Below are 26,711 nucleotides of genomic sequence, written 5' to 3'. Positions count from 1 at the left end.
CATTTGATCAGATTAAAAAAAGTGGATTACAAATATTCAAATTCTATTTTATTAAGATATAATTTATTAATAGTTAATATTTTTAACAATTATATTACACAAATTTGAATACAAATATTAATAGTATATACTAAGTTTTTGTTATTTAATCATTAATTCATATAACAATTATAAATTATATTAAGTGTATGTAATAAAATAGAGTTTGTATTTATATATATTTTATATATATTTAATTTATATAAATCTTTAATGTTAAAAAAAAAAATCATCTGCGAGATATGTTAATTGTCGCATACTGTAGTTCGACATTATTTTCTCACACACAGTATGTAGTGTGTACTGCACAGCCAGCCTCTACAAAGCGCAGGGAAGTGATGTGCGCAATAATCCTGATTGACGCACGCCTGAGCCAATCACCGCTCGCTGAGACGTAACAGCGTCCAATAGAGTGCGAGCAGCGCTTCAGTGGGCGGATTCGATTCTGTCGCGTGAATACACACCGAGGGACGAGGGAAGAAACCGGCACGACTGTCTAAAAAGCGGATATTCTCACAACCTACAGTGTAATATTACTAGCATTATTATCGGAAGTCATTCTGTTTAGCCTGTCGAGTTTGAAATGTTACAGTTTAGGTTCTCGTGGGCGTTAAAGGAGTTTTGCAAACCCAATCTAAGGCGCCTTTGGAAAACTAGTACAGATAATACAGCAGCCGCCGGAGGATGCGCTTCTTCATATAGACGATCCCTGTGTACGCAGACAGATGCGGCCAACGAGAAGTGAGTAGAGCTGAAAACCAGCTCAAAACCTCAGTGAGCCATGCGAGGGGATGATAGAACCTCTCTATTATTGATATCAGGTTTTGTTTCACTTTAAAATTAGATGGATTTTGTCCATTCATTCATTCATTCTTATGGGGACCCGCATTCCCTACAAATGATTCCCAGGCCTAGTTCACGATGATAGATGTGAAGGGTTTTTGTTGTATATTTAGAGCTTCAGATCTTTTAGATTTACTATAAGGTTGTCAAGATGTTTAGAACAGAGTGCACAAAGAGAGAAGAGCTTGTACAATGAATGGGGGCCAAATTCCCAGGGGCCTCTCTGATGTCCTCTGTGAATAATCGGAAAGGTTGGGCTTTTAGGGCGGGTTTTGATTCATTTTAAGCATTTTTGTGGAATGTTCTAGAATCTTTCAGATATATTTGACCAAAATATTTGAGAGGAGAGCAAATGTCAAGAATCAGTAATTGATCAACATGTATTCTGTTTTTAAAACAGTCTTTATTTGCATAAATTATTTGGTAGACTGAATAAAATCAGCTGATGATTACAATCCTTGTCCAATTCTAAAACCAAGCTGACAGCTTTTAGAAATGTTATATTTGACAATATTTTTGATTAAATTTTAGATATGTTTACTTCAAGCAATGTTTTTCTATTTTGTTATCATTAATTATTATTATTATGTGTATAGAATATTATATTATATGTATTAGAATATTATAATTATGATATTTTAATATATATATATATATATTTTAATTGTAACATTTTTATAAAAATGTATTATTTATTTAAAATTATTATACAACCACACACACATATAATGTAATATTAGTAGTCATCCTTGGTTTATATTTACTGTAAAAAAAATAAATAAAAAAAAACCACTAATCAATTTTAAAATCACTCAGTCTGCATCAGGCTCAGAATCTCTTTGGAACAGGGTAAATCGTTCAGGTTCAGATGGGGTTATTGACTTTTAAAGCATGTTAGCTTCAGCCAGATCAGCCACTTCCTCTTCCTGTAACGGCGCCATTCAAAGCTCGGAAGTGTTGAAACCGGGGTTTCCTCTGAAAATGTTTCCTCTAAATCTACTGCTCTCTAGTTGACCTTTGAGTATGCACTGAATGTGTCAGAGTAGCATGTGCTGTCATTTTAGTATGCTCTGCTTTCATTCAGCATGCATGAGTGTTTGTCCTTGGAGAGACAGATTGACCTTTCTGTCAGTGACTTGTGAAGGTCAGGTCTCAGCTTATTGTAACATCTGTAAGTTTACATCTAGGGAAACGTTGTCATTGTTGAAGTTCTTTATAGTGTGTATGAGCCAAAAGGTAGTGGACTGCCCTGTCTGCTACTTACAACACCTTCTAAGACAGTGAGTGATGAATTTGAAACACTCTACATAGGCAACAACTATTTGTCATACAATTAGCATTGCAGGAGAATTGATTTTAGTGGAGTTTGCTGGTAGCGTGTTGCTAAGCTAACAGCTTAATACTGAAATGAGCAAATAGCATGCAGAATTTGCACGTTGATTTCAGGAGCGTTTGCTATTAGCAAGGTGCTGCTAGACTAACATTAATACTCAAAAAAGCAAGTGACAGGAGATAAAATTTGCAATTGATTTGAGTTTGCTGTTAGCATGTTGCTAAACTTTCATCATAATACGCAAATAAAGAAGTAGCACATACGATTTCCAACTGATTTAAACAAATGTTGCCAATAGCATGTTGCTATGCTAACATCGTAATACGCAAATAAGGAGGGTAGCACACGGGATATGATTTACACTTGATTTCAGTGTAGAATTTTAATAGTTAGCTTAGTTTACTATGTTTACTTAGTTTACTAAATATGATTTGCAATTGATTTCAAGAGAGTTTACTGTTAGCATGTTGCTAAGCTAACATAATACAAAAATAACGAATTGGCACACAGGAGATACGATTTGCAATTGATTTCAGATGAGTTTGCTGTTAGCATGTTACTAAGCTAATGTCATTATATGCAAATAAGTAGAACACAGGAGATACGATTTACACTTGATTTCAGTAGAAGTTTAATAGTTAGCTTAGATTACTAAGCTAACATTAATGCTCAAAAAAAGTAGCACAGGAAATATGATTTGCAATTTATTTCGAGTTTACTGTTAGCGTGTTGCTAAGCTAACATAATACGCAAATAACGAAGTAGCACACAGGAGATACGATTTACAATTGATTTTAGTAAAGTTTGCTGTTAGCATGTTGCTAAGCTAAGAATATGTAAATATTGAGTAAAATAGTAGGCTGTGTTTTAGTTAGGTTAAACTTTTTTTATAACTAAAAAGTACTGTAATGAAGTATTAGTATTTTATACTGTATATATGTCGTCCAGCATCTTGTATGGATTTTTCCACGGAGCTGTTGCAGCGCATTCTGCGATCGGCATTTCCGGCCAAGTGTCTTAGAAGGTAGCATGATTATTTTTAGAACAATCTTTTCAGGATCACACATATGGTGCCTAAAATGTTGCCTGTGTTGTCAGCACACTAGGATTTGGAACACACCTTAGTAGTCATTAGAGACTGACATAAGGTGGTTGTCAATGGCAACCTCACATTCGGCCAGATGCTGAATTAATTCTGTGAAGTCAGCCCTTCCTTTTTTAGCCCAGCTGATTGGTTCATTGATTGAACACACCAACAGTTCATTTGCGAACCTGACATTCTTTTTAATCTCTTTCTCTACACATCACGCTTTTGTGTTCATAAGCATCATATAATGCTCTCAGGCATGTTTGCAGGGCCTCGTTCTGATTCTCTACACTGTAATTTGTGGTGTCAGGTTTCTGAGGCACATGTGCTCTGTCCTGAGGGAGTTTACCCAGTATGTGGCCTCTTGATGGCTTCGTTTTTACACCAGACAAAGCTGGTGTTATTCGGATATATTTGCACCAGAGAAAATTGGTGTTATGACTTTGATTTTTCACCTGGTGGACGATAAACAGGGCAAAAAAATCCCATGTTTACATTTAATCTCCAGAACACTCTAGCTACCAATCAGAGCAGCCTAGAATTATATGGGTGAGGTTTTTTTTAACGTTGATTACCAATACATTTTGGATCCCAAATTTCAGATAAACTCAAACATTGAAATATTATCCAGTATTATCAGATTTATTGTTGCACGGCAAAAAATCACAAACAAAATCCAGCCATTTCAGAAGAAATCTACAAAATTGGGAGTTTCGCTGAATGCATAAATGTTTCCCATGCAGATTTCGCTTGTTCGAGTTCGCCATGTTAACCAACAAAAAACTGCTAATTCCACTGCACTTTTATAGTAGAAAAGAGTAAAAAAAATCATCTTCTGAAGGACCATTCGCACCATTGACAAACTGTAATGATAACTAAAACTAGTTTTAATAATCACTGTAATTTTATGGGAATACGGAAGTCAACATCACAATTATAGCTATAACGGCACAGAGAAACAATATCGTTAGAATCACAGAAGGATTCTTTCTAGTTGATGAACAATAAAAACTTGACAGCAAATCAGAATCCACCCAACTTGCGCATGGAAAGTGGCAGACAACAAATCTGCAGTGCGCGATTATAATAAACAGAACATCATCGTTGGTTGGTGTGGATGCTAATATAATTATTTTAATCGTTATATTTATCGTTTGTGTTAACGGGCCTTCATATCGGTTCCCAATTGATCATTCAAAAATATGCCTTTTTAGATCGGTAATGTGAACAATATATTGTATATATGTAATTTTTAACTAAAATAAATGTGAATTTTACTTAGTTTAGTGGGTTTTGATGTTTTAACGCAAACCCTGTGAACATTAAAGAGAGTGTAAAATGAATCACCTCAGATTTGCTGACATCCGAGGTTTATCTGACATGACGGCACCAGCTGACACGTGAGTCTGTGTGTGTGTGTGTGTGTGTGTGTGTGTCACGCTGGCATCTCTTGCATTGCACATGCATTGCTGCAGTGAAATTGTGCCAGTTTGTGCCAAACAAATCCGGCGAACAGTGAATGGAAAGTCATTTCGGATACATCACATTTTTCCAGGCTGTTCTATTTTATGTGTAGTGGGATATTAGAATAGAAAACCATGGTAATACCACAGTACTTTTCAGTTTGTGGCAGCTGGTTCATTTTCTGGTGTTTTAGTTGCTGCAGGCCAAAATATGTTGCAGTGAATCTATAAGCATGTGATTCTGTGTGAATATCAGCTGTTTTGCCGGTTGTTTGACCAGTTCTCATCGAGGTGGAAGAAGATAATGAAGATATTGTTACAGAATCATTTCACTTCCAGGTGTTCACACACATACGCACACAGACACACATGTCTGGTTTGCTGTCTTTGTGGGGACTCTCCATAGGTGTAATGCTTTTTCTACTGTACAGACCGTATATTCTATTGCCCTACACCAACCCTACACCTAAACCTACCCCTTACAGGAAACTTTCAGCATTTTTAGATTTTCAAAAAACTTCATTCTGTGTGATTTATTAGCTTGTTTACCCGTGGGGACCTCAATTTAGGTCCCCACCGTGACACGAGTCCCCATGAGTCTGTGTGTATTCAGGTTTAAGTCCCCACCTGAATAGAAAAACAGGTACACACACACACTATTATTTAAAAGTATAAAATTTACTGAAAGTGTTTAGCCTATAGGCTACATTTTAGAAGCAACCAAGTGGTGGTGCTAATCAAGCTAATCCTGTTTTTTAGCAACTTTTCTCATCTCATCACTAAAGCAAATAAACAGTGTTTTTATTTAGCTGTGTCATCAACTGGATTATTTCCAGTGTGTTTGTTTGTGTGTAAAAATAGCAGTGCCAGAAAGTACGTTTGGCGTGGTGCATTAGTGAGGATCAGAACTGAGACCTTGCTAGGAAGTGAAGGCTTAACTCTCCGTAAGTTTGGGACGGGAGGGGTTATGTGTCCTAGTTTAATGCCTTGCCAGGTCAGACAGCCTGCCTCAGAGCGCTGGCTATGTTTGTACACAATAGTGTGTGTCTGATAGCGTTTTATCAATAGTCTGGAGTGTTGGGGGTAACACATCACAAGTTACGTAATTCAATTACTTTTTTTAAAGTAACTATTAAAGTAACACATTACTTTTAAATGTACAACTTATATACATAACCTTTGGCTTTTTTGTTATTAAAAACAAATAAGCAAGCCCAGCCCAGGTGACAAAAGTAACACAAAAGTAATGTAATGCCTTACTTTCCAATAAAAGTAACTAAGAAATGATATTAGTTACTTTTTTATGGAGTAACACAAAATTGCAATGCATTACAAGTAACTTTCCCCTACACTAGTCTGGACTGTAGGCTGAAATCGCCAAGGCCAATTTATCAACCATAAATTCAACCAACATTTTTTTTCCTCTGTGTCATTTCCAAAAGCTATTAATGATATCTGTTGTTAATTAACCTATTATCTCTATTTTAATTCAGTGAAGGTTAGTTTGTTTTTAAAACTTTGTTTTAGAACATATGCATTCATGTGTATTTATCTATATGTTTATTTATTTTGCCAGTGTTTTATATGTCTTGATGTCTCATTCATTTCTGTTTTTTTTTTTTTCCTCTCTCTCATTTGGTTGTCTACGTGCTTTACATTTGTTGTGTAAGTATCTGGTTCCTTTTTATTTGGTGTCTTTGGTGTCTTTCTTCCAATTATTTCTTACAAAATGCTTTGCTTGGTTTTCCCCGCTGAAGAACATTCCCATTCCGTGTTCTAGAACCACATGTATCATCCTGAAATGACATAACAGTGCCTTGGCGACCATTGTTTCAACCCACAATGGATTTAAGAACAATATTTTTCCACCAACTTAAATAACTTCCAAACACTCTTCAGTTCATTTCTGGATGGTTTGTGGTCAGAATATAAACCAGTGCTCTTTTTCGAAGCCTTATATGGGATTGTGTAGCTGTCCCAGAATGCAATCCATTGTTGGAACTTCTGAATCTGCAGTAGGAAGTTTTATTCCCAAATGCTTTAATTAGATCCTGCTTAACATATTTAAATTTTGCAAACCTGAATTACGTTAAATAACCACCTTTTCTAACAGACTAACCTTTTCTGAGGAAGAATGGGTTTCAGATTATCTCACAATGCCAGTCAATGGTAAAATGCATTTTTCTTCAATTTTCCCAAACTTGAAATATGCGGATGTAGATGCGTTATAACTAGCTAATAATCAATGTAACTAATTCTACACGACTTGCGTAGCAAGATTCTCCTCAGATTTTTGATCATCCTTAACCGTTTAAAAATAGAGGAAACTGATGGTAGGGGGAAAAAAAACGTTTATGCCAATGGCACCCCTAGTGGCAGACTTTGAGATTACGACTTGTTACTTGCATACAATATATTTTGGGCCTAATGCCTTTTTTAAAATTACAACGAGTTTTTGACAAATGAAATTGGTTTTATAAAAAAAAAAAAAAAAAAACATCTTTGTAATCATTGTGAAACCTACTGACTGGCATAATGAGATTAATTCTGAAACTAAAATGACATGAAATCTCAGTATGACCTCTCCTGCTACTGATAAACACTTTCCTTGAATAAATCATCTATTTTTGTTTTCTGTTTGCTTACTGGATTCTCTGTGTATCTGTTCACGTCACAGGAGAAGGAAGGCAGGCATTTTGCCCAGCCTGGAAGATCTGCTGTTTTACACCATTGCAGAAGGCCAGGAGAAAATTCCAGCTCACAAATTTACCACGGTAAAACCACACCCCAGCTGGCCAAGGAGAACAAGGCCATCGCTACCATATCTCTTATAGCACATATCTTGGTTTATAGACCAAATAGGCCTTGTTGTGTCTAAGTTGTTCATTGGGTTTTAAACAAAACACAAGATTTGTTGTAAATTTCGGCTAAATGTTGTTGCTTTCAGGCGCTGAAAGCCACAGGTCTGCGTACTGGAGACCCTCGTCTTAAGGAGTGTATGGAGATGTTAAAGATCACCCTGAAGACCACATCAGATGGCGCTCTGGATCGACATCTCTTCAAAAAGTAAATATATTGGCCATATTAAACTTAACCCTGTTTGCTTAAAGATCGAAATGGAAACCGACTTGCAGTATTTAGTTTAATAAGAATATATTGGCTGTAGTGTTCATTTAACATATTTAACCTTCAAACTGAAGTTGCAGTGTAATATTCAGATGGCAAAATCCCATAGCTGTTACTAAAGCATGAGATTTCATATATCAGCCATTTTCCAAGGACACATTAAATCAGGGGTCACTCACTGATTTTTTTAAAGTCCTGCAGCATATGAATTATTTAGTTTCACTCAGAAAATACATAGAAATGGCTTAAGGCCTGAACATAACATTATACCAGGTTTATTATTAGTCCTTGTAAAACCATAAGAAAAACATTTCAGTTGACTAAAAACATGTTTAGTTTGAGTTGAAATACTAAAACTACATCAACTACACAAAAGAAATAATAAAAAAAGACAAAAATACACAGTAAAATAATTGAAACTTGGTGACAACAAAACAAAGTGAAAATAGAAAATTTACAAATCAAATCTAATTCAAAATATTAACAAAAACTATATATCAATTAGTGTTGTCAAAAGACCCGGTACTTCGGTACCAAGTCGGTACTAAAAAGCGTCACGGTACCAGGTTTTTTTAAGTACTGGTGGTACCGAGTACCCGGTCAACCCGGTTCTTGACGCGTATGGCCCTATGATTTCCGCGATGCAGAAAACGCGGACGGAATCTCGGAATCCAGTTATAAAAACGGAATTTACAGTTTAGCACGGAATGTCACGGAATTTGTCAAAGTTTGGATGAATTAATCAAAAGTAGGTCATTACACTTATGCCTGGCTCACACTACAGGATTTTTAAAATCCTAACCGATTATGAAATCTGGTTGCAGCACACACATAAGGAGAATCTTTGCAGATTATCTTCCCTCAAATCTTAAACATGCACACACTACAAAATTTGAAATTCGTGGCGCATCACACACTACAAGATATTATTAAGGTTATCATGCCAGAGGGAGCGCCTCACGTGATCTCATGCAGCAGCTCGTCAGCAATGTTTACATAATAGCTAGCATACTAGCAGCTTTCACTCACCCGGTATGTCAAAACTGAGGCGATTTCACCCCAGCGCTTCTCTTTCTCCTTATCAGTTGTGATACCTGTTCGACATATTATACAGACAATCGTGTTACTACAAAACTTCAAGAAGCAGTTTCCTCTGTCTCCACTATTCAACGGAGCCGTACAGCAGCTGTTTTGCGGTCTTGCATTGGCTGTTATAAGTGCTGACGTAATCACAGTGTTGCCAACTTAGCAATTTTGTTGCTAAATTTAGCAACTTTTCAGACTACCCTAGCAACTTTTTCTTCCAAAAGCACCTAGCAACAAATTGAGCAATTTTTAAAAATTTATTTGGCAACTTTTAGCAACTTTTGATAAGTGACTCAGACAATAAAAAGACACACATTTTCCATCCAAATTACACAAAAAGAAAACCAAAGATGCCTAGCAGTACACACATCACGTGAATTGAATTAGCTGCTATTTGCATTTCTTCAATATAATAATAATAATAACAACTGAATAATTGTTCATTTATGATACACTTTGTTATAGCTTGTACTTGCGATTGTTGATCAGTTAGTATTCTGTAAGAAAAATTGAAAATATAGGTTACTAGTAATTTTCCAGGACGTTATCCATTATCCACTGTAACCATTTAACCCGAAAACACAATGCGTAATTTAAAATGCAGGTAAAAAAACCAATACGGAAAATTCTTTCATATTAACATAGTAGATTGTGCCCTATTTTACAGCCTTTTCTTGGAGTGTAGCATACTAACTACTAATACACTGCTTAAAGCATAATTGTTGAGAATGTGTTATATTACTAGTTTACTAGCTATTAAAAAAAAAAAAACCTTAAATTGTAATCATTCAAAAATGTGTAAGTGTTCAATAATTCAATGTTTTTTAAAATACAGTTATTTATATTTTAATATTATATTATGCATATTATTTTACAAACAAATCAAAATTAACATATATAAAATATATATTTTTGCTGAGATTTGATGTTGTGACACAATTTTGCGCCGTGATTACGCAATGACGTAATCGCGCAATGACGTCACAACGTCATTTAGCAACTTCTAGCAACAAATTGACCTTCCTTCAGCAACTTTCTCTGAAAATTAGTTGGCAACACTGCGTAATCATATAGCCGTCATCACCCCGATTTGAATCCTAAATATCAAACATGTTTGATATGATCGGGGCGGCCCCGATTTGTGTGCTAGAAGATCAGGAGGTGCAAAGTTTTATTGGTGAACGCCTCACATTACCAGATAATCCGCGCCAAACATCGGGACCGATCGAGGTACTCGACAAGATTTTCCCTCCGATTCTCGGGAGGGGGAAATCGGGGCTAAATCGGGCAAAAAATCCTGTAGTGTGAGCCAGGCATTAAATCAAATCGCGACATGGACTAGTATCCGTAAATATTAAGCCGCAAAAGTCGATTCAGATATGAATCCCCCATGTTCTGCGAGTCTCTGCGTGTGTGAGTGAATGAATGGCAGAGACGCGCGTTTTTTTTGTTGTTGTTTTTTTTACTACGTGCACTGAAGTGCGCGTGACGCTCGCGGTGATTTCAGCATCTGCCGTCTCAATGAAGACATAAATACATAAACAACATCTACAGAACTGCTCTGAGAGTCACTTCACGAGCATTTTACCGTTTCATTTGAGTAAAACCAGCGTTATATCATATAGCTACACACAGAAATTTAAAGGTATTCATGGCAACCCGTCAAAATAAAAGTTTCTTAAAGACATTGTGCCAGAAATATATTACTATTATTTAGTAGAATCTATGTGATAGCCTACTATTACTACTGTACTACTATATTTATTTTTCACACAATATTTCTTCCATATTTTAATTTTAATGGTAAATCCCCTTTATTTACCAAAAAATAAAATGTGTTTAAATTTCATTAATTAAAAGACAAATTAAATTTGGGTGAAACTTTACTATTTACTGTTTTTCATACTTTTATTACTTGCGGAAAAACTTGAAACACAATTTAAATAAGTATAAAGAATGGCATTGATTTTTGTACATTTTATTTTTGTTTGACTTTATTATTAAAAATAGTATTTTTTAATTAGCATGTGGTACCGAAAGTGGTACAGAGAACCGTGGATTTTCACTGGTATCGGTACCGTGACAACACTAATATCAATCATACTAAGATAATACTGCTTCATACAGCACCAATACTGTAAGTTAGATTTTTTTTCTTTTTATTGTTAATTTTTGCTGAAGTATTTTGTAGAATGACCTGTGGTTGTATTGTAATTAGGACAATTTTGTATTCAGTATTTAATCTTGAAAGCAAAAATCTAATAAGAAATCATGAAATAGTTTATCATAGTCAAATAATTCTGTTTTAACTTCTTTTTCACTTTATCTTCCTAAAATGTTTTTTTAACATTAACGTCAGTTTGAATTTGCATGAATGTCCTGATGATAATAAAAATAAATCATGATCTTCACTTTTCTCTTTCTTCAGGTGTGTGCAAAGCAATATTGTGTTGCTAACGCAGGCATTCCGGAAAAAGTTTGTCATTCCCGACTTTCAGTCATTTACCTCTCACGTCGATCAAATTTATGAGAGCGCTAAATCACTGTCGGGTGGCCAGGTACGCTTATAATAATTTCTGATGCTATTTGTTTACAGATTGTTTTACATTTTAACAATTCACATGTACATATGAATTTGCTTTGTCATGTTTTTATCGTATTAGGTGGCAGATTACATTCCTCAGTTAGCGAAATTTAGCCCTAATCTCTGGGCCGTTGCCCTGTGCACTGTGGATGGCCAACGGTGAGATTTCTCTCTTTAGTACAATTGCTACATTGTTTTGATTTTGCTTGATTTTTCATATTTTCTGGTGAACAATTTTCAAACATTTATGCTAAGCTCTGTTGAAAATCTAAACTTGACATTTTGCGTATTACAGATACACTGCGGGTGACACGAAAGTCCCATTTTGTCTGCAGTCGTGTGTGAAACCGTTGAAGTACGCAGTTGCTGTTCATGATCACGGCACTGAATACGTGCACCGCTTTATAGGGAAGGAACCCAGCGGTCTTCGTTTCAACAAACTCTTTCTTGACGAAGATGGTAAGGATTTCTAAGATGAATGTTTCTAAAACATATTTTACGTGAAGAAATAGCTAGAATGAAAATATTGGTGATGTTTTATTTAATTCCAAAACAAAAGAAAGAAATTACATTTTTTAAAAATTGCATTATCACACAATTTTCAAGACAATTTAGCACATTTTTACCTATAATTCTCATTACTATAAGGTATTCTCATTCTCATTACTCTAAGGTGCGTTCACACCAGACGTGAATGAAGCGTTAAGTGCGAGTGATTTACATGTTAAGTCAATGCAAAGATGCGAATAGACATCCTGCGGCGCGATTCGCGTGAATGACGTGATTCGCGCAAATTGAGCATTTCGGGTGTTTGACACGTTAACCAATCAGGAGCTTGCTCTAGTAGTGACGTGATTACGAGGTAGGAGGGAGGCAGAAATCCGAAACAACAATGGAGGACAAAATCACCGTCGCTGTATGTGGATACCCGGAGCTGTATGATACATCTTCGTACTTTTATAGAAACAGGAATAAAAAGGATCTTGCTTGGTGTGTTACTTTGTGCACAACATAGTAAATCATAATTTATAGCCTATTTGTTACATAAAAATATTATTTCTATGTTAAGACTAGAATAGGCTACTCATGGCAAACATTTGTACATTCATTCTAATTATATCCTATTGCAAATACACTCACAATAGTATAGTAAAAAATAGTTATTTGTGATTGGACCAGTGTAGTGTAATGAGACTGGAGCCGCCTGGCAGAAGCCCTCCTTGACGCGAATTCGCGTCTGTTGTGAAGTTAATTCACGCGCGAATGAAGCGAGTAAACTCAAAATGTTCAAGCGTACAACTACGCGTGAATAGCACAGTCAGCGAAGTTGCGTCTGGTGTTGACGCACAGTAATACAAAAACAATAATATTTAAATTATATGAAATGATGGATTTATACTAAAGTAATTTTTAAAAAATAAAATTAAAAAAAATTATTGTATTACAGTATAAGAGTAATAAGAATAGCAGAAAACCTCAAAATAATCTGTCTGGATGCCTTGAGATAATGAGATTTTAGGGTGAAATGAATCATGAAAATAATTTCATAATGCAAAAATTTTGCTAAAAAATGACTCAACCTCAGGCCACCCAAGATGTGAGTTTGTTTTGATCATTGGAACAGATTTTGAGCTATGTAGCATTACATCACTTGTTCACCAATTAACACTCTGCAGTGAATGGGTGCCATCAGAATGAGAGTCCAAACAGCTGATAAAAACTTCACAATAATCCACAAGGAATCCACATGACTCCAGTCCATCAATTAACATCTTGTGAAGCAAAAATCTTAATGTTTGTAAGAAACAAATCCATCATAAAGGCATTTTTAAATGTAAACTGTTTTTATGGACTGTTGATTTGTGCATATTTCTCTCTTGATTCAGACTAGATTACTTTTTCACTGGAAAAAGCCAAATTATTAACAGAGGACTCCTGTTTTAACCAAACGCAAAGGTTGAATTTAAAAAACTTAATTGATGGACTGGAGTGTTGTGGATTATTGTGATGTTTCTATCAGATGTTTGGACTCTCATTCTGACGGCACCCATTCACTGCAATGGGTCCATTGCTGAGCAAGTGATTTAATGCTAAATTTATCTAAATCTAAAAACTAATTCTTCTACACCTTGGGTGGGCTGAGGGTGTGTGAACTTTCAGCAAATTTTCATTTTTGGGTGAACTATTCTTTTAACGTTCCCAAAAATAAGCTTCATTCACTCTTAAGTCATCTTCATTTATTGATTCATTCATCTGTTTTTCCAGATAAACCTCACAATCCCATGGTAAATGCTGGCGCCATAGTTTGCACCTCCCTCCTCAAGGTAAATCACATTCTCATCTTTACATTCTTCTACTGTTTAATAAAATGTGGGGGCCCAAAACTGCGTTAGCGGTGCTTCCTCAAGTGAATTTGATAACCTAAAAGTGCCTTGCCGAATGTTTAGCTTGATGTGTTTGTGGATGTTTGATGTGAGAACAGATCAGAGGGAGGAATGGATTTAATCTGATTACTTTCCGTCTCTCATCAGATTAAGGTTATGAATAATCACGCTGAAAGGATTATATTGAAGAGAGAGATGGGGGAAGATAAGGGGAAAAGAGCAAACAGATGTGAGAGAGAACAAATGATGGTCAGATCTTGGTTATAGAATCAGTGTTATAGAATAATAAACACTTTAGAAATAAATTGGGAGAGATGAGAGGAAGACATTGAAAATGTTTTTATTCTTCAGAGAGCAGACAGAAGCCACAATCTGTAGTTAGCATGCTTGCTAAAACCTACATTAGAAATGCAGGGCTTTGTTTACCTGGTAACACTATTATGAATGGTATTACAAACATGTATAAGCATATATTTATAACTTTTTTTGTAATTCACAAATTTGTGATGACAGTTTGTGGCGTTAAAGGTAAATCCTCTGCATGATACGCATCTTTCTCAGGCCTGTTGGGCTGGTAATATGTGATGTCTGTGTGAAGGCTTTTTGTGGTTTTATTGTTGTTGCGTATTTTACAGCATTAGGAACTGTGGGAAATTTTGACCCTCCAACAGGTCAATGACGTTGGTAATTTCCCTTTCATTTATTTGTTTTTCCTCATTGAACAAATTTCAAACCAAGCTAATGCTAAGCTACATTAGCGCAAGTCTGACAAATCCATTGCTTTGACAGAAAATCAAATGTAATTCTGTTTCATTTCTTCAGAATCAAGCTTTATTTGTGTTTTAATTTTTGCTTTGTACTTTTAACTTAAAAATTCACGTATTTAGAAAGATACAATACTTTTTTTGTTTGCGTAAATAAACATTTCTTCAATGTGGAAAAAACTTATTTAAGAGTCTCAAATCAATGCATTACATGAGTTTCTTTAGAAATCTACTAAAACAAACTTATAGACAACACACAGTTCAAATTACTTGACAATTTACTGTTTTTTAATCTTTTAGTTTTGTCTGATTTTTCCACACCCCCTTTAACAACTTACATTTGTGATTCCACAGCAATAATAGTACTTACTTGGACACAAACACTGTTTGCCTTTATTTCTTTCAATGATGTTACTCCAATCTAGTGAGCTAGAATCCTTTTTTCCATTCTTCATTTGAAATGCCTCTAGAGAAATTAATTTACTACAACTGTCAATCTAATTTATAGAATCTCTGTCTATAATGTCTATGTATAAATATTTTGGTAGTTTCTTTTAACTGGAATGGCTATGCATTGAGAAGTTTGTGTGTAACTCTACAAAACATTTCATTTCTATGATATACCGCATTCATGCAGTTTGTTTTTGACTTTCAGCAAGGTGTAAGCAACGCTGAAAAGTTTGACTATGTAAGTATAACAGTACAGTATAATTCTTTTTAGATTCTCACTGTTAATTAAGTGTTTAATTAAGTGTTTTGTTTTAGGTGATGAACTTTATGAAGAAGTTGGCAGGAAATGAATATGTTGGCTTCAGCAATGCTACGTAAGTGATGCTAATTGCAGATATTTCTCAATTAAGTAAACAGTCAATAATAAACAACATAGAAATACAGTAAACAATCTAAAATATCTTAACTGTAGTGTTAAGTATTCAACTAAACTAGTGCTGTCAAACGATTAATCGCGATTAATCGCATACAAAATAAAAGTTTTTGTTTGCATAATATATGTGTGTGTTCTGTGTATATTTATTATGCATGTATAAATACACACACATACAGTATATATTTTGAAAATATTTACATGTATTTACATGTCTATAGTTATATTCGTATAATTTATATTATTAATAAATATATTTAATATATAAACATAATACATACAATTTTTCTGAAATATATACATGCATGTGTATTTATATATACTACATAATAAATATACACAGTACACACACACATATTATGCAAACAAAAACTTTTATTTTGGACATACTGATACAAAAAAAATGTATAGCCTGAATGCACTGTAAGTCGCTTTGGATAAAAGCGTCTGCTAAATGCATAAATGTAAATGTAAATGGATGTGATTAATCGCGATTAATCGTTTGGCAGCACTAATTAAAACACAATCAACTAAAAAGTTGTGAATAAAACAAATATTAAAATCACATTTAATTCAGTGTGTTACTTGCCATTTCTTTTGTTTATGAAATTTACCAGCAATATCTTTGTGAAAATTGAAGAATTTAAGAAAATTAAGTTTAAGTTCATGCTTTAAGTACTTTCTTGTTGTCGGTAGGTTTCAGTCAGAGCGACTGTCAGGTGACAGAAACTTTGCCATCGGTTACTACTTGAAGGAAAAGAAGGTATGTGTTTAAACATTTTAGAGCAATTAGGTATCATTGAAAATTCACTAAAAACATCATTTTGTAATATTTTTCTCCCCATACTTGCAGTGTTTCCCAGAGGGTACAGATATGATCTCCATCCTGGACCTTTACTTCCAGGTTAGTATAAGTTAAACAGCCTTTTTCATACACAGATTTTCAGTTTGGAAATGAGTGTTGAATATGTGTATAACTGCCAGTAGACGTAGGCTTCCAACAATTAAGAAATGTATTATTACAATTTTTTATCAACAAGATTTGGAGAAATGTAGCATTACATCACTTGCTCATCAATGGATTATCTGAAGTGAATGGGTGCCGTCAGAATGAGTGTCCAAACAGCTGATAAAACATCACACAAAGTAATCCACACAACTCCAGTCCATCAATTAACATCTTTTGATGTATAAAGTTGCATGTTTGTAACAAACTAATCCATCCTTAAGACATTTTTAACTTCAAACCATTGCTTCCATCTAAAATGTGAGTCCTCTATCCATAATATTTCTTACTCCAGTGAAAAAGTTGTTTCTTCTAAATCAGGAGAGAAATATGCAAAGATCAATCACTGTTTACAGGCCAAAACAGTTGTAATAATTATGTTGGTGGATTTTGATGTGAGAGGACAATTTTTCTTTTTCACTGGTGGAAGTACTGGTATTTTATGCACTGGTAGTTTAGCTGGAAGCAATGATTTAAAGATAAAAACATCTTGATGGATTGGTTTGTTACAAACATGCAACTTTTCAGTTCAAAAGAGTTTAATTGATGAACTGGAGTTGTGTGGATTATTGCGATGTTTCAGCTGTTTGGACTCTCATTCTGACGGCACCCATTCACTGCAGAGGATCCATTGGTGAGCACGTGATCCAAGATCTACATCACAGGTGGCCTGAGGGTAAATTTTCTGCATATTTAAATTTTTGTGTGAGCTATTTCTTCAATATTTATAAGAGTAATATATGATCTAATGTATTTTGTTTTTTTGTTTAGCTGTGCTCCATTGAAGTAACCTGCGAAAGTGCCAGTGTGATGGCAGCTACCCTGGCGAACGGCGGCTTCTGTCCAATCACGGGTGAGCGTGTGCTGAACCCCGAGGCTGTACGAAACACTCTGAGTCTCATGCACTCCTGCGGCATGTACGACTTTTCAGGACAGTTCGCTTTCCATGTGAGTTTCACACATACACACCTGGAGAAATGTCTGATGGTTTTACTTTCAAATGTAAGACAAACATTTTCACAATTTGCAACAAACTCAGATTGTGCATTGTATTGTAGGTTGGTCTCCCGGCTAAATCAGGTGTTTCCGGAGGCATCCTGCTGGTAGTGCCTAATGTGATGGGCATTATGTGTTGGTCTCCTCCTCTTGACAAACTGGGCAACAGCGTGCGAGGAATCCAATTTTGCACGGTACTAAATCTATATAATCAGCTAATAATCTGTTACAGTCGTGTCTCTCTCGCTCGCACTGATTTAAGTTTTTTTTTTTTTTTTTTAGGATCTGGTCCATCTCTGTAATTTCCACAACTATGATAATTTACGCCACTTTGCGAAGAAATTGGATCCACGCCGAGAGGGCGGAGACCAGCGGGTGAGTGACAGATCTGTCCTTCCAACCACAAACAGTATGCAACTGATGCAACTAGGGGTGGGCAATAACACGGCATAAATTTCCAAATATTGCTGTACAAAATAAATATTAACTGTACATTCATAGTGACAATAAGATGTTAGATAAAAAAAAAGGTATGTCATCATCAATATGTAATTCACCTTTTGCTAAACCGAGTTTTCCTATTAGTGCTTGCTTTGCAGCTGGCAATTGATGGATTGAGCAAATTAATATGATTTATTAATAATAATAAATAATTATGTGGATTAACTTGCATTGCATTTATATATACAGTATATTATATAGTAGTGATAGTTTTAGTTTTATACACCTAGAAAGTTATCAAAATGTAGAAGAGCAGATAAAATAGTGGTTGTAAAAAAAATTTAATAAATAAAAGTGGAAAAAATATGAATATATATAACAGTGAGTGTACAATAACATAGTGTATTATCATGATACTTAATTATTTTATTTTATATAATTTTATTAGACATTTCTAAAAAAAAACACATTTGTCATTGCAAAATAGCTCAGAAAACTTATGTTAGCTTGCAGATACCACTTGGTTTGTTTCTGTTTGTTATTGTTTTTTTTGTTTTTAAATCTAATGCAATTAATTTTTTTCATTAAGCATGGCTTAAATGTCCGTTTACTCTTTGGGGCCACTGTATATCCCACCTCTAGATGCAACTAATGCTAATGATCTTGACATATTATGAGTGTGTGCGTATGTATTAATGAATGTGAACTGACAAACCAAATTATGCTAACTGCTCTGCAATCTTAATCTGTATTATTGAACATTTCACTTCTCTTTGCAATTGCATATTTCTTTTCCTCTTTATTGTCTGCCCTCTGCTGGAGGACCAGCATACTCTCTGTTTTTAAACTCTACTACCATCCATGTGCCTTAATTTAGGATGCTAAATATTTTACTGCTTGACTTACATACACCTGCTAATATAATTCAAATATGGCCATTACGCTTCTTCACTTGAAAATAACACCTGAGACGCGCTGTTCTGATTGACTGGCTTGCTTAAATTTCCACTGTTTCCTTGTTTTCTTCTTTCTCTGCCATCCATACTAATCCAAGCAGGAAATTCCATGATAAAATAATCTAATCTGATAATTTATCCGTGTCCGTATTGGTTGAACCACAGCAACAGCAGCAGCAGAATCTCGAACCGCTGGACTATACGAGCCTTCAGAAGGAACTAGCGCTCACAGACAAAGTATGGAAAAAAGTCTGTCCTTCTGAAACGGACGAGGACAGTTCCACCACTGTAGTCTATAGGATGGAAAACGTGGCGGAAAGAAACTAGAAGAGACGAAGCGCAACCCAACTTTCCTTCCATGTTTTGTCAGCCCATCATCCAATCACTTTCTTTGGTTAATCAGTCTTTGGGAGAGGTTAGAGAGGTTGTTATGTTTTGTTTTGGTTTTTTGTTTTTGTTTTAGGTTTAGTTTTGTTTTTTGATTTGCTTTAGTTGGTTTGGTTTGGTTTTTTTGTTTTCATTTTAGCTGGTTTTGTTTGTTTTTGTTGGTTTTGGTTTGGTTTTGTTTTGTTTGTTTAGTTTGAGTTGGTTTTGGTTTGTTTGTTTGTTTGTTTTTTTCATTTTGTTTTAGGTGGTTTTGTTTTGTCATTTTAGTTGTTTCTGTGTTTTTGTTTTGTTTTATTTTTTGTTTGTGTAGGTTTTATACTATAAAGCAAGCCAAAGACCTTTAAGCCTCACATGCAATTTGTTTACTTTAAAATTAAGGGAATCAGTAAGGCCCAAACAATGCAATATGATATCAATATCTGGGTAATGATGCAGTAATATTGTGATTCTTTGTTTATTGTATTTTTCTTAAAAACTGTAGAAATTGCTATAAGACGGTCATATATTTACTGTTTTCCCCCACCGTTAAAATACTTTCTCTTATACTAGATTAATGTGAAAAGATATCTGGCCTATGAGAAAATAAGTACATTATTTATAGGCTAAACGTCTGAACCAGCCAGACACACCAGCATTGAGTTTTGATTTGATTTGAGTTTCAGGAAACAAGAAGTACTTTTGTAAGTTTTGTTTGTTGCTGCTAGCTCCACAAAAATAGCACACCTTTAAACCGTACAGAGTTCTAAAAAAGAAAACTGATGCATAACCAGCAAATACCTTCATAAAGAACTGGTCTTCACCATTACAGTTTTTTTTTTTTTTACATAATTACATTATTCTTTTTCATTGACCCCCTTTTTTTACCCAATGTGATGTCTAAATGTTTGTTGAATGTATGTTTTGGTGCATATTCTGTTAACTTATTTCAGTCAGTATTGGAGTTCAAGTGAAGAAAAATATGTAAATGTATTTGAAAGAACTGTTTAGTGTAAGCAGGCAAAATTTGTGTAACTTTATAAATTCTGCAGTCCTCTGGGTTCAGTCTGGCATCCACAGTGTTTAATTTCATTTGTTTGCACAAAAATATATATATTTTATAAGACATTGTATTACAAACCAAACAAGTGATTAACGTTAACCAGCGCACAACTGATCAACTGATCAGGTAGGAAAGCTTGTGTGACTAGTGGTTTCACAGTCCACATTTCATCCTGTGCTCAAATCAGCTACATCTGTAACCCATTTTTCACTTGAATTAAATATTTACTGTAGGTTTTTCATTGTACTGTCCGTTTAAAGAATCATTTATCATTTCTGAAACTGTGCCTCTTGAAATCCAGGAATGTGCTTAAATATTACTGGATTATAACTTACTTTCCATTGATTAATGTTTTAAACTTGCTATCATTTAAACTGACTACTTGAACTTGATGTTTTATGTTTTGTTTTAGTTAATTATTTTTCAGTATTATCATTGACTTTATGAAATGTGACAATGTGAAATATGCGCAACTCTTTAAAGGGGTCATCGGATGCAAAATTCACTTTACAAGTTGTTTGAACATAAATGTGTGTTGGAAGTGCGTGTACACATCCATCCTATAATGATAAAAATCCACCCAGTGTTTTTTCCTTTCTCAAATCAGGCTGAGGTAGTTCTCAGAATGAGGTAGTTCTGCACAGGCCCCTCCCACGATAGTTGATTGACAGGACCATTTTACCTTAGACCCGCCCTGAATGAGATGAGAGCTGTCCCATTTTGTCGACTCCGGTGCAGGGGAAGACAAAATGTCTCCTATTAAGCGATTGAGGTGTTTTGTTGTTGGGTGTAATAATGAATATAGCAGTTGTCATTTACTCCTGACATCTGAGCTGCTGAAGACGCAGAGGATTAATGTTACTTTCATTTTGAAGTGAATGCACCGATCCCGATCTGCCTAAATGCGTCTATGTTCGTGCGAATCATTTGTGATCCAGCTTCATCTTCAGAAGAAATGATTATAAGGGTTTTTATGAATCTTTGCAAATCGCCTTTCCTAATAATGTGCTAGTTAGCCAGTTTCGCGGCTGAAATTTAGTAGTATGCTCCATAGATATATATATACCTAGATGCCTCATTATCGACTGTTTCTATGGGCATATAAGTCATCCACCATTTTTGTAACGGTCTGCGAATGTTTGAGCGCATTGACTGTGTGCGTCTACAGCAGCAAGTTATACGCTTGTTTATCTTTGAATATTCATTGATTATTATGGTGAATGCGAGATGGCTGACGCTCAAGGTATCTGGAGCGGTCGAATAGGGAATCTACACGGAAGAGAGGGGCGGAGTCAGCAGAGCTCACAAGCATTTAAAGCAACATGGACTAGAACAGCGTGCTGAAAACAGAGCTGATTTTGACAGGGTAAAGAATGTGTTTTTTACCCTACCATTGAGAAATTTTAACCACAGTACAGTCATGCCCAAAAATATCGGCACCCTTGGTAAATATGATCAAAAAAGGCTGTGAAAATTAATCTGCATTGTTAATCCTTTTGATATTTTATTTTAAAAATTCACAAAAATTTCACCTTTCTCTTCAGTTCACTTCACTCATTTTCTACAGGGTTCAGGTCAGAGGACTGGAATGGCCAGCAGAAGCTTGGTTTTGTGCTCAGTGACCCATTTTTGTGTTATTTTTGAGGTTTGTGTTTGGATTACTGTACGGTTGGAAGATCCAAACATGGCCCATTATAAGATTTCTAACAGAGTCAGTCACTTATTGATTTTTTATCTGTTGGTATTTGATAGAATCCATGATGCCATGTGTCTAAACAAGATGTCCAGGACCTCCAGCAGAAATATAGGCCCACAACATCAAAAATACAGCAGTATATTTCATTGTACACATGGGGTACTTTTTATCCCCGTGTTCACCAAACCCATCTTGAGTGTTTGCTGCTAAAAAGCAGCATTTATTTCATAATGATATTTCCCCCCATTTTAAATTCTTATTGTCCAATGAAAGCTTAGATTTTTGTGAATTTAGAATTTTTTTAATAAAAGATCAAACGGATTAACAATGCAGATTAATTTTCACAGCCTTCTTTGATCATGTTTACCAAGGGTGCTGATATTTTGGCCATGACTGTGTGTTACAGACCTTTCATTAAGACCCTAAAGAATCATATCAACTTGTGTAAAATGGGCATCCAATGACCCCTTTAAAAACCATTTGTTTGTGCCAGTAAGATTATCTTCTTTTCAACTAGGTAGACTTTGTTTTTATTTATTTTGTCATTGTGGTTTAATAAATGATTGATAAACACAAATTTCATTGAACTTGGTGTGTATTTGGTTTCTTTATCCCAGTTTTAAAAACATTGCAACTGTTGTTTAAGTATGTCTTCGTTTCATTTAACTGTCCTTTTGTTTCACAAGTTGTATTTTTTATTTATTTTTTTTGCAGAGCCCAAATGTGACCCAATAGGTTTTGGGATCTTCTAGCGATTTGTGCAAAGTTCGCAACGATATGATGTGATTGTGATGTCGTTAATGCACCACAAACAACTCCTCTGTTTTCTTCCAGGTCAAGTCGGTTATCAACCTGCTGTTTGCGGCCTACACTGGAGATGTGTCGGCTCTGAGAAGGTACCGCTCCACCAATAAATCATGTTTTTTGCATTACTGAACATAATTTGTGCAGTTTAAATCTGGAGTTTCTTACTTCACGTGTGTTTGCGCTTTGTGCAGGTTTGCGCTCTCGTCGATGGATATGGAGCAGAGAGATTACGACTCTCGGACGGCCCTTCATGTAGCTGCTGCTGAAGGTGGAGTGCCAGGAACTCATCAAGCTCTGCAACTATAGATAATATCATGCTCTTCAACCCCCAGGCTTGCTGACATGTTGTTTGTTTCCTCTGCCTGACCTCATTTTCTCTCTGTGCTGACTGGAAATCTTACTAATATGTGCTTTTGTGGGTTTCAGGTCACACTGAGGTTGTACGTTTTCTTCTAGAAGCTTGTAAGGTGAACCCAGTGCCCAAAGACAGGTAAAAATATGAAATACCACAACACAGATGTTGTTCAATTCAATTCAAGTCAAGTTTACTTGTATAGCGCTTTTCATGATACAAATCGTTGCAAAATGCTTTACAGCTTAATGCTGAGAAAGTATTGTTTATTGTTAGTTAATGAATTTATTTTAGGAATAAGTAATGTGTAATAATAGATTTAACATTAAACATTGATTTAATTCATTCAATAATATAATAATATTTATAGAAATTACAGATAGAAAAAATGAATGTGGATAGTATACTATTTTGGATGTTACTTTTATTTTTAACATAATTATTAGAGTATAGTGCTGTCAAACGATTAATCGCATCCAAAATAAAAGTTGTTGTTTATAATAGTAAATATATATAGTTGTTTGTTTATGTGTGTATACTGTGTATATTTATTATGTATATATAAATACAAACACATGCATTTATGTATTTAAGAAAAATGTTATGTTTATATATTAAATATTTATATATAATATAGAATAGAGATTTATAAAAGTAAATATTTGCAAAATATATACTGTGTATTTATATATACATAATAAATATACAGTACATTTACATATATTATGTAAATAAAACTTATTTTGGATGCGATTAATCGCAATTATTCATTTGACGGCACTATTAGAATATAACTGTTATTTGTTTTGTTTTTTATTAAATTATAGCAATACATTACAGTATGCTTTTAGAACAAGTTTTAAAAGTTTAACAATTTAATAGTTATTTATTAAAAATGAATAATTCATTTTTTAAAGCATTTATTGTTTGTTTACAAGTTAAAAAATATGAATTACCACAAAGTTTTAGTTAATCTTTGAAGCTTAATTTAATGTTATAAATGTATATTTTTAATGGCTGTTGTGTACACTCACCCCATTGACTTCCATTTTAGTTATTTTTGTATTTTTCACACAAAGAAATGACTTTAATAAAACTTTAAAAATGACTTTAAAAAATGCTGTTCCTTTAAACTTGCCGTTTGATCCCCGTACAGGTGGGGTAACACTCCCATGGACGAGGCCATTCATTTCGGCCATCACGATGTCGTAACAATCCTGCAGGACTATCACAACACCTACAGCCCCAAGGAGACCACTGCCGACAGCGACAAGGAGACGGCCGAGAAGAACCTGGACGGGATGCTGTAGAGATTATCTTTCACGTTAAAACACTCCAGATTTTTCCCAGTGAGTCTGCGTGTCCGAGGTACACATTTGAGAAGAAAACATACAAAACACAAAAAAAAGTCTTTGGGCCCCTGTTTTGTGGTGTTCGTGTGTGTGTGTGTGATGTGTAACCTCCGTTAACATGGTAACTTTGTTTCATCTTACACTCGGGGGAATGTAGCCTCATAAAGATCTTATTTAGCTGTATCTCCACGTAAACATACAATATAAATTTAATATATTCAATACAAGTATATATATATATATATATATATATATATATATATAAAAATTGAATATAAAGTCCATGTACACGCATTTATGGTTTGAGGACCATCATAGAAGCATAATGATGTCAAACAGATATTTAAGAAAAGATATCTAAGAAAAGGCAGCTTGACTGGAGAAGGTCGGATTGGGAGGGATGTGTCATTTTGATTTATTTGCTTTTATAATTTTACCCCTTTTCTTTATCCTCGACTTTAGTCTTAATTTAGTTAAAAATCAACATGAAGAACAGTTGTAGTTCTTTATGCCTTTTATTTGTGTATCATGTTGTGAATATGTTCCAAATGACACTGTTCTTTGATTGTCAAATAATTGCACTTTTTTTATTTATTTTTTATTTGTATTATATTTATTTGTCTATCAATATCTTTTTTAATTAAATTAACGTAACACTTTACATTAAGTTTTTTTTTCTGGTTTTACGATTACAGTTAACATTAGTTAATTTAGGTATCATACTAATAATTAACAGAATTTATTTATCTAGGCAATTAAGAAATATACTGGTTCAAAATAGTTTATACTATTAATTTAAAATTGAACTAAAAAGTAGTATCTGTAGAAATTAACAATATATACAGTATTATTGATTGTTAATTCATGATACACATCTACCTAATGTTAACAAACTGAAACTTATTGTGAAGTGTTACCAAAATTAATTTTAAGCACTAGAGGTAACTTTTTCGTACCAGCCTGTTCAATGAACTACAGGAATTTCCTGTACTTGATATATATGTGCTTAATGTCAATGAATGAAACTTATTGTAATGCGTCACCAAAATTAGACACTAGAAGGACCATTTTCCACCTGTATGTTCATTATACTACAAGAATTTCCTGTATTTGATACCTATATAAATTTACAATAAGTTTAAATTTGTTAACATAAGTTAAGTGCCATCAGAATTACTTTAAAACTCTAGAAGGCCATTTGTATACCTGCCTGTTCAATGTACTACAGGAATTTCCTGTATTTGATAGCCATCTACCTAACTAATGTAAACAAATTTAAACTTATTGTAAAGTGTTACTTACTTTACAATTATTTTAAAGCACGAAGAGGGAAAACAAATCATACCTGCCTGTTGATTGTACTACAGGAATTCCTTGTATTTGATACATATATACTTAATGTTAAACAAAACTTATTGTAAAGTGTCACTGTAATTACGTTAAAGCCTTAGAAGGACCATTTTTGTACCCAGACTTTCATTGTACTACAGGAATTTCTTGTATGTGATAGCCAGCTACAAAACTAATGTTAACAAATTGAAACTCATTGTAAAGTGTTACAAAATTACTTTAAAACACCAAGAGGAAAATTTTCGTACCTGCCCATTCATTGTACTACAGGAATTCCCTGTATTTGAAACTTATCTAATTAACTAATGTTAACAAATTTAAACTTTTTCTAAATTGTTACAAAAATTACTTGTTTGTTCTTTGTTATCCAAAATGTCCTGTATTTCATACCCATATAATTTATAGTAAGTTTCAATTGATTAACATAAGTTAGGCATCATGAAATTAATTTAAAGTACTAGGACCATTTTCGTACCTGCCCATTCAATGTACTACAGGAATTTCCTGTGTTTGAAAGCCATCTACCTAACTAATGTTAACAAATTGAAATTTATTGTAAATAGTTACCAAATTATTTTAAAGCACCAAAAGGACAGTTTTCCTACCTGCCTGTTCATTGTACTACACAGGAACTTCCTCTATTTTTGAACAGGAACGTTTTTCAATACTTAAGCAACTGCTTTAACTGATTTCCATGATGCTTAATTAATTATTATGCGGAAAACCAACACAAGTAA

The 26,711-nt window shown here is 34.3% G+C and overlaps 1 protein-coding gene across 6 annotated transcripts; it reads left to right on the top strand.

The window, feature by feature from the left end:
* The first annotated feature begins 502 nt into the window (after positions 1-502).
* Positions 503-26,697, top strand: glsa (glutaminase a). 6 transcript variants are annotated; one of them, XM_058762218.1, is made up of 18 exons: positions 503-780; positions 7,449-7,539; positions 7,713-7,831; positions 11,406-11,535; positions 11,641-11,720; positions 11,857-12,020; positions 13,827-13,885; positions 15,365-15,397; positions 15,475-15,533; positions 16,289-16,355; positions 16,446-16,496; positions 17,370-17,546; positions 17,657-17,788; positions 17,877-17,969; positions 22,948-23,009; positions 23,112-23,188; positions 23,347-23,410; positions 24,429-26,697. In XM_058762218.1, the coding sequence occupies exons 1-18, from the start codon at positions 623-625 to the stop codon at positions 24,580-24,582; spliced, it is 1,770 nt and encodes a 589-aa protein (XP_058618201.1). In that variant the 5' UTR covers positions 503-622; the 3' UTR covers positions 24,583-26,697. The 6 variants fall into 6 exon arrangements, with proteins under 6 accessions (XP_058618201.1, XP_058618200.1, XP_058618199.1 ...); XM_058762217.1 differs by having other exon boundaries at positions 7,443-7,539; XM_058762216.1 differs by lacking the exon at positions 503-780 and adding an exon at positions 1,880-2,162.
* Positions 26,698-26,711: the final 14 nt, after the last annotated feature.

This window comes from Onychostoma macrolepis, chromosome 22 (genome assembly GCF_012432095.1).
Source record: "Onychostoma macrolepis isolate SWU-2019 chromosome 22, ASM1243209v1, whole genome shotgun sequence".
Taxonomy (NCBI): Eukaryota; Metazoa; Chordata; class Actinopteri; order Cypriniformes; family Cyprinidae; genus Onychostoma; species Onychostoma macrolepis.
This window is presented reverse-complemented; position numbering and strand designations above follow the sequence as displayed.

What these genes read in the sequence shown, in the direction of transcription:
- glsa (XM_058762216.1), top strand. Translation starts at nt 1,915, where the DNA reads ATGTGTCAGAGTAGCATGTGCTGTCATTTTAGTATGCTCTGCTTTCAT. An exon ending in ACTACTTGAAGGAAAAGAAG is followed by an intron (nt 16,356 to 16,445) that starts GTATGTGTTTAA and finishes CCATACTTGCAG; the next exon opens with TGTTTCCCAGAGGGTACAGA. An exon ending in CAGGACAGTTCGCTTTCCAT is followed by an intron (nt 17,547 to 17,656) that starts GTGAGTTTCACA and finishes ATTGTATTGTAG; the next exon opens with GTTGGTCTCCCGGCTAAATC.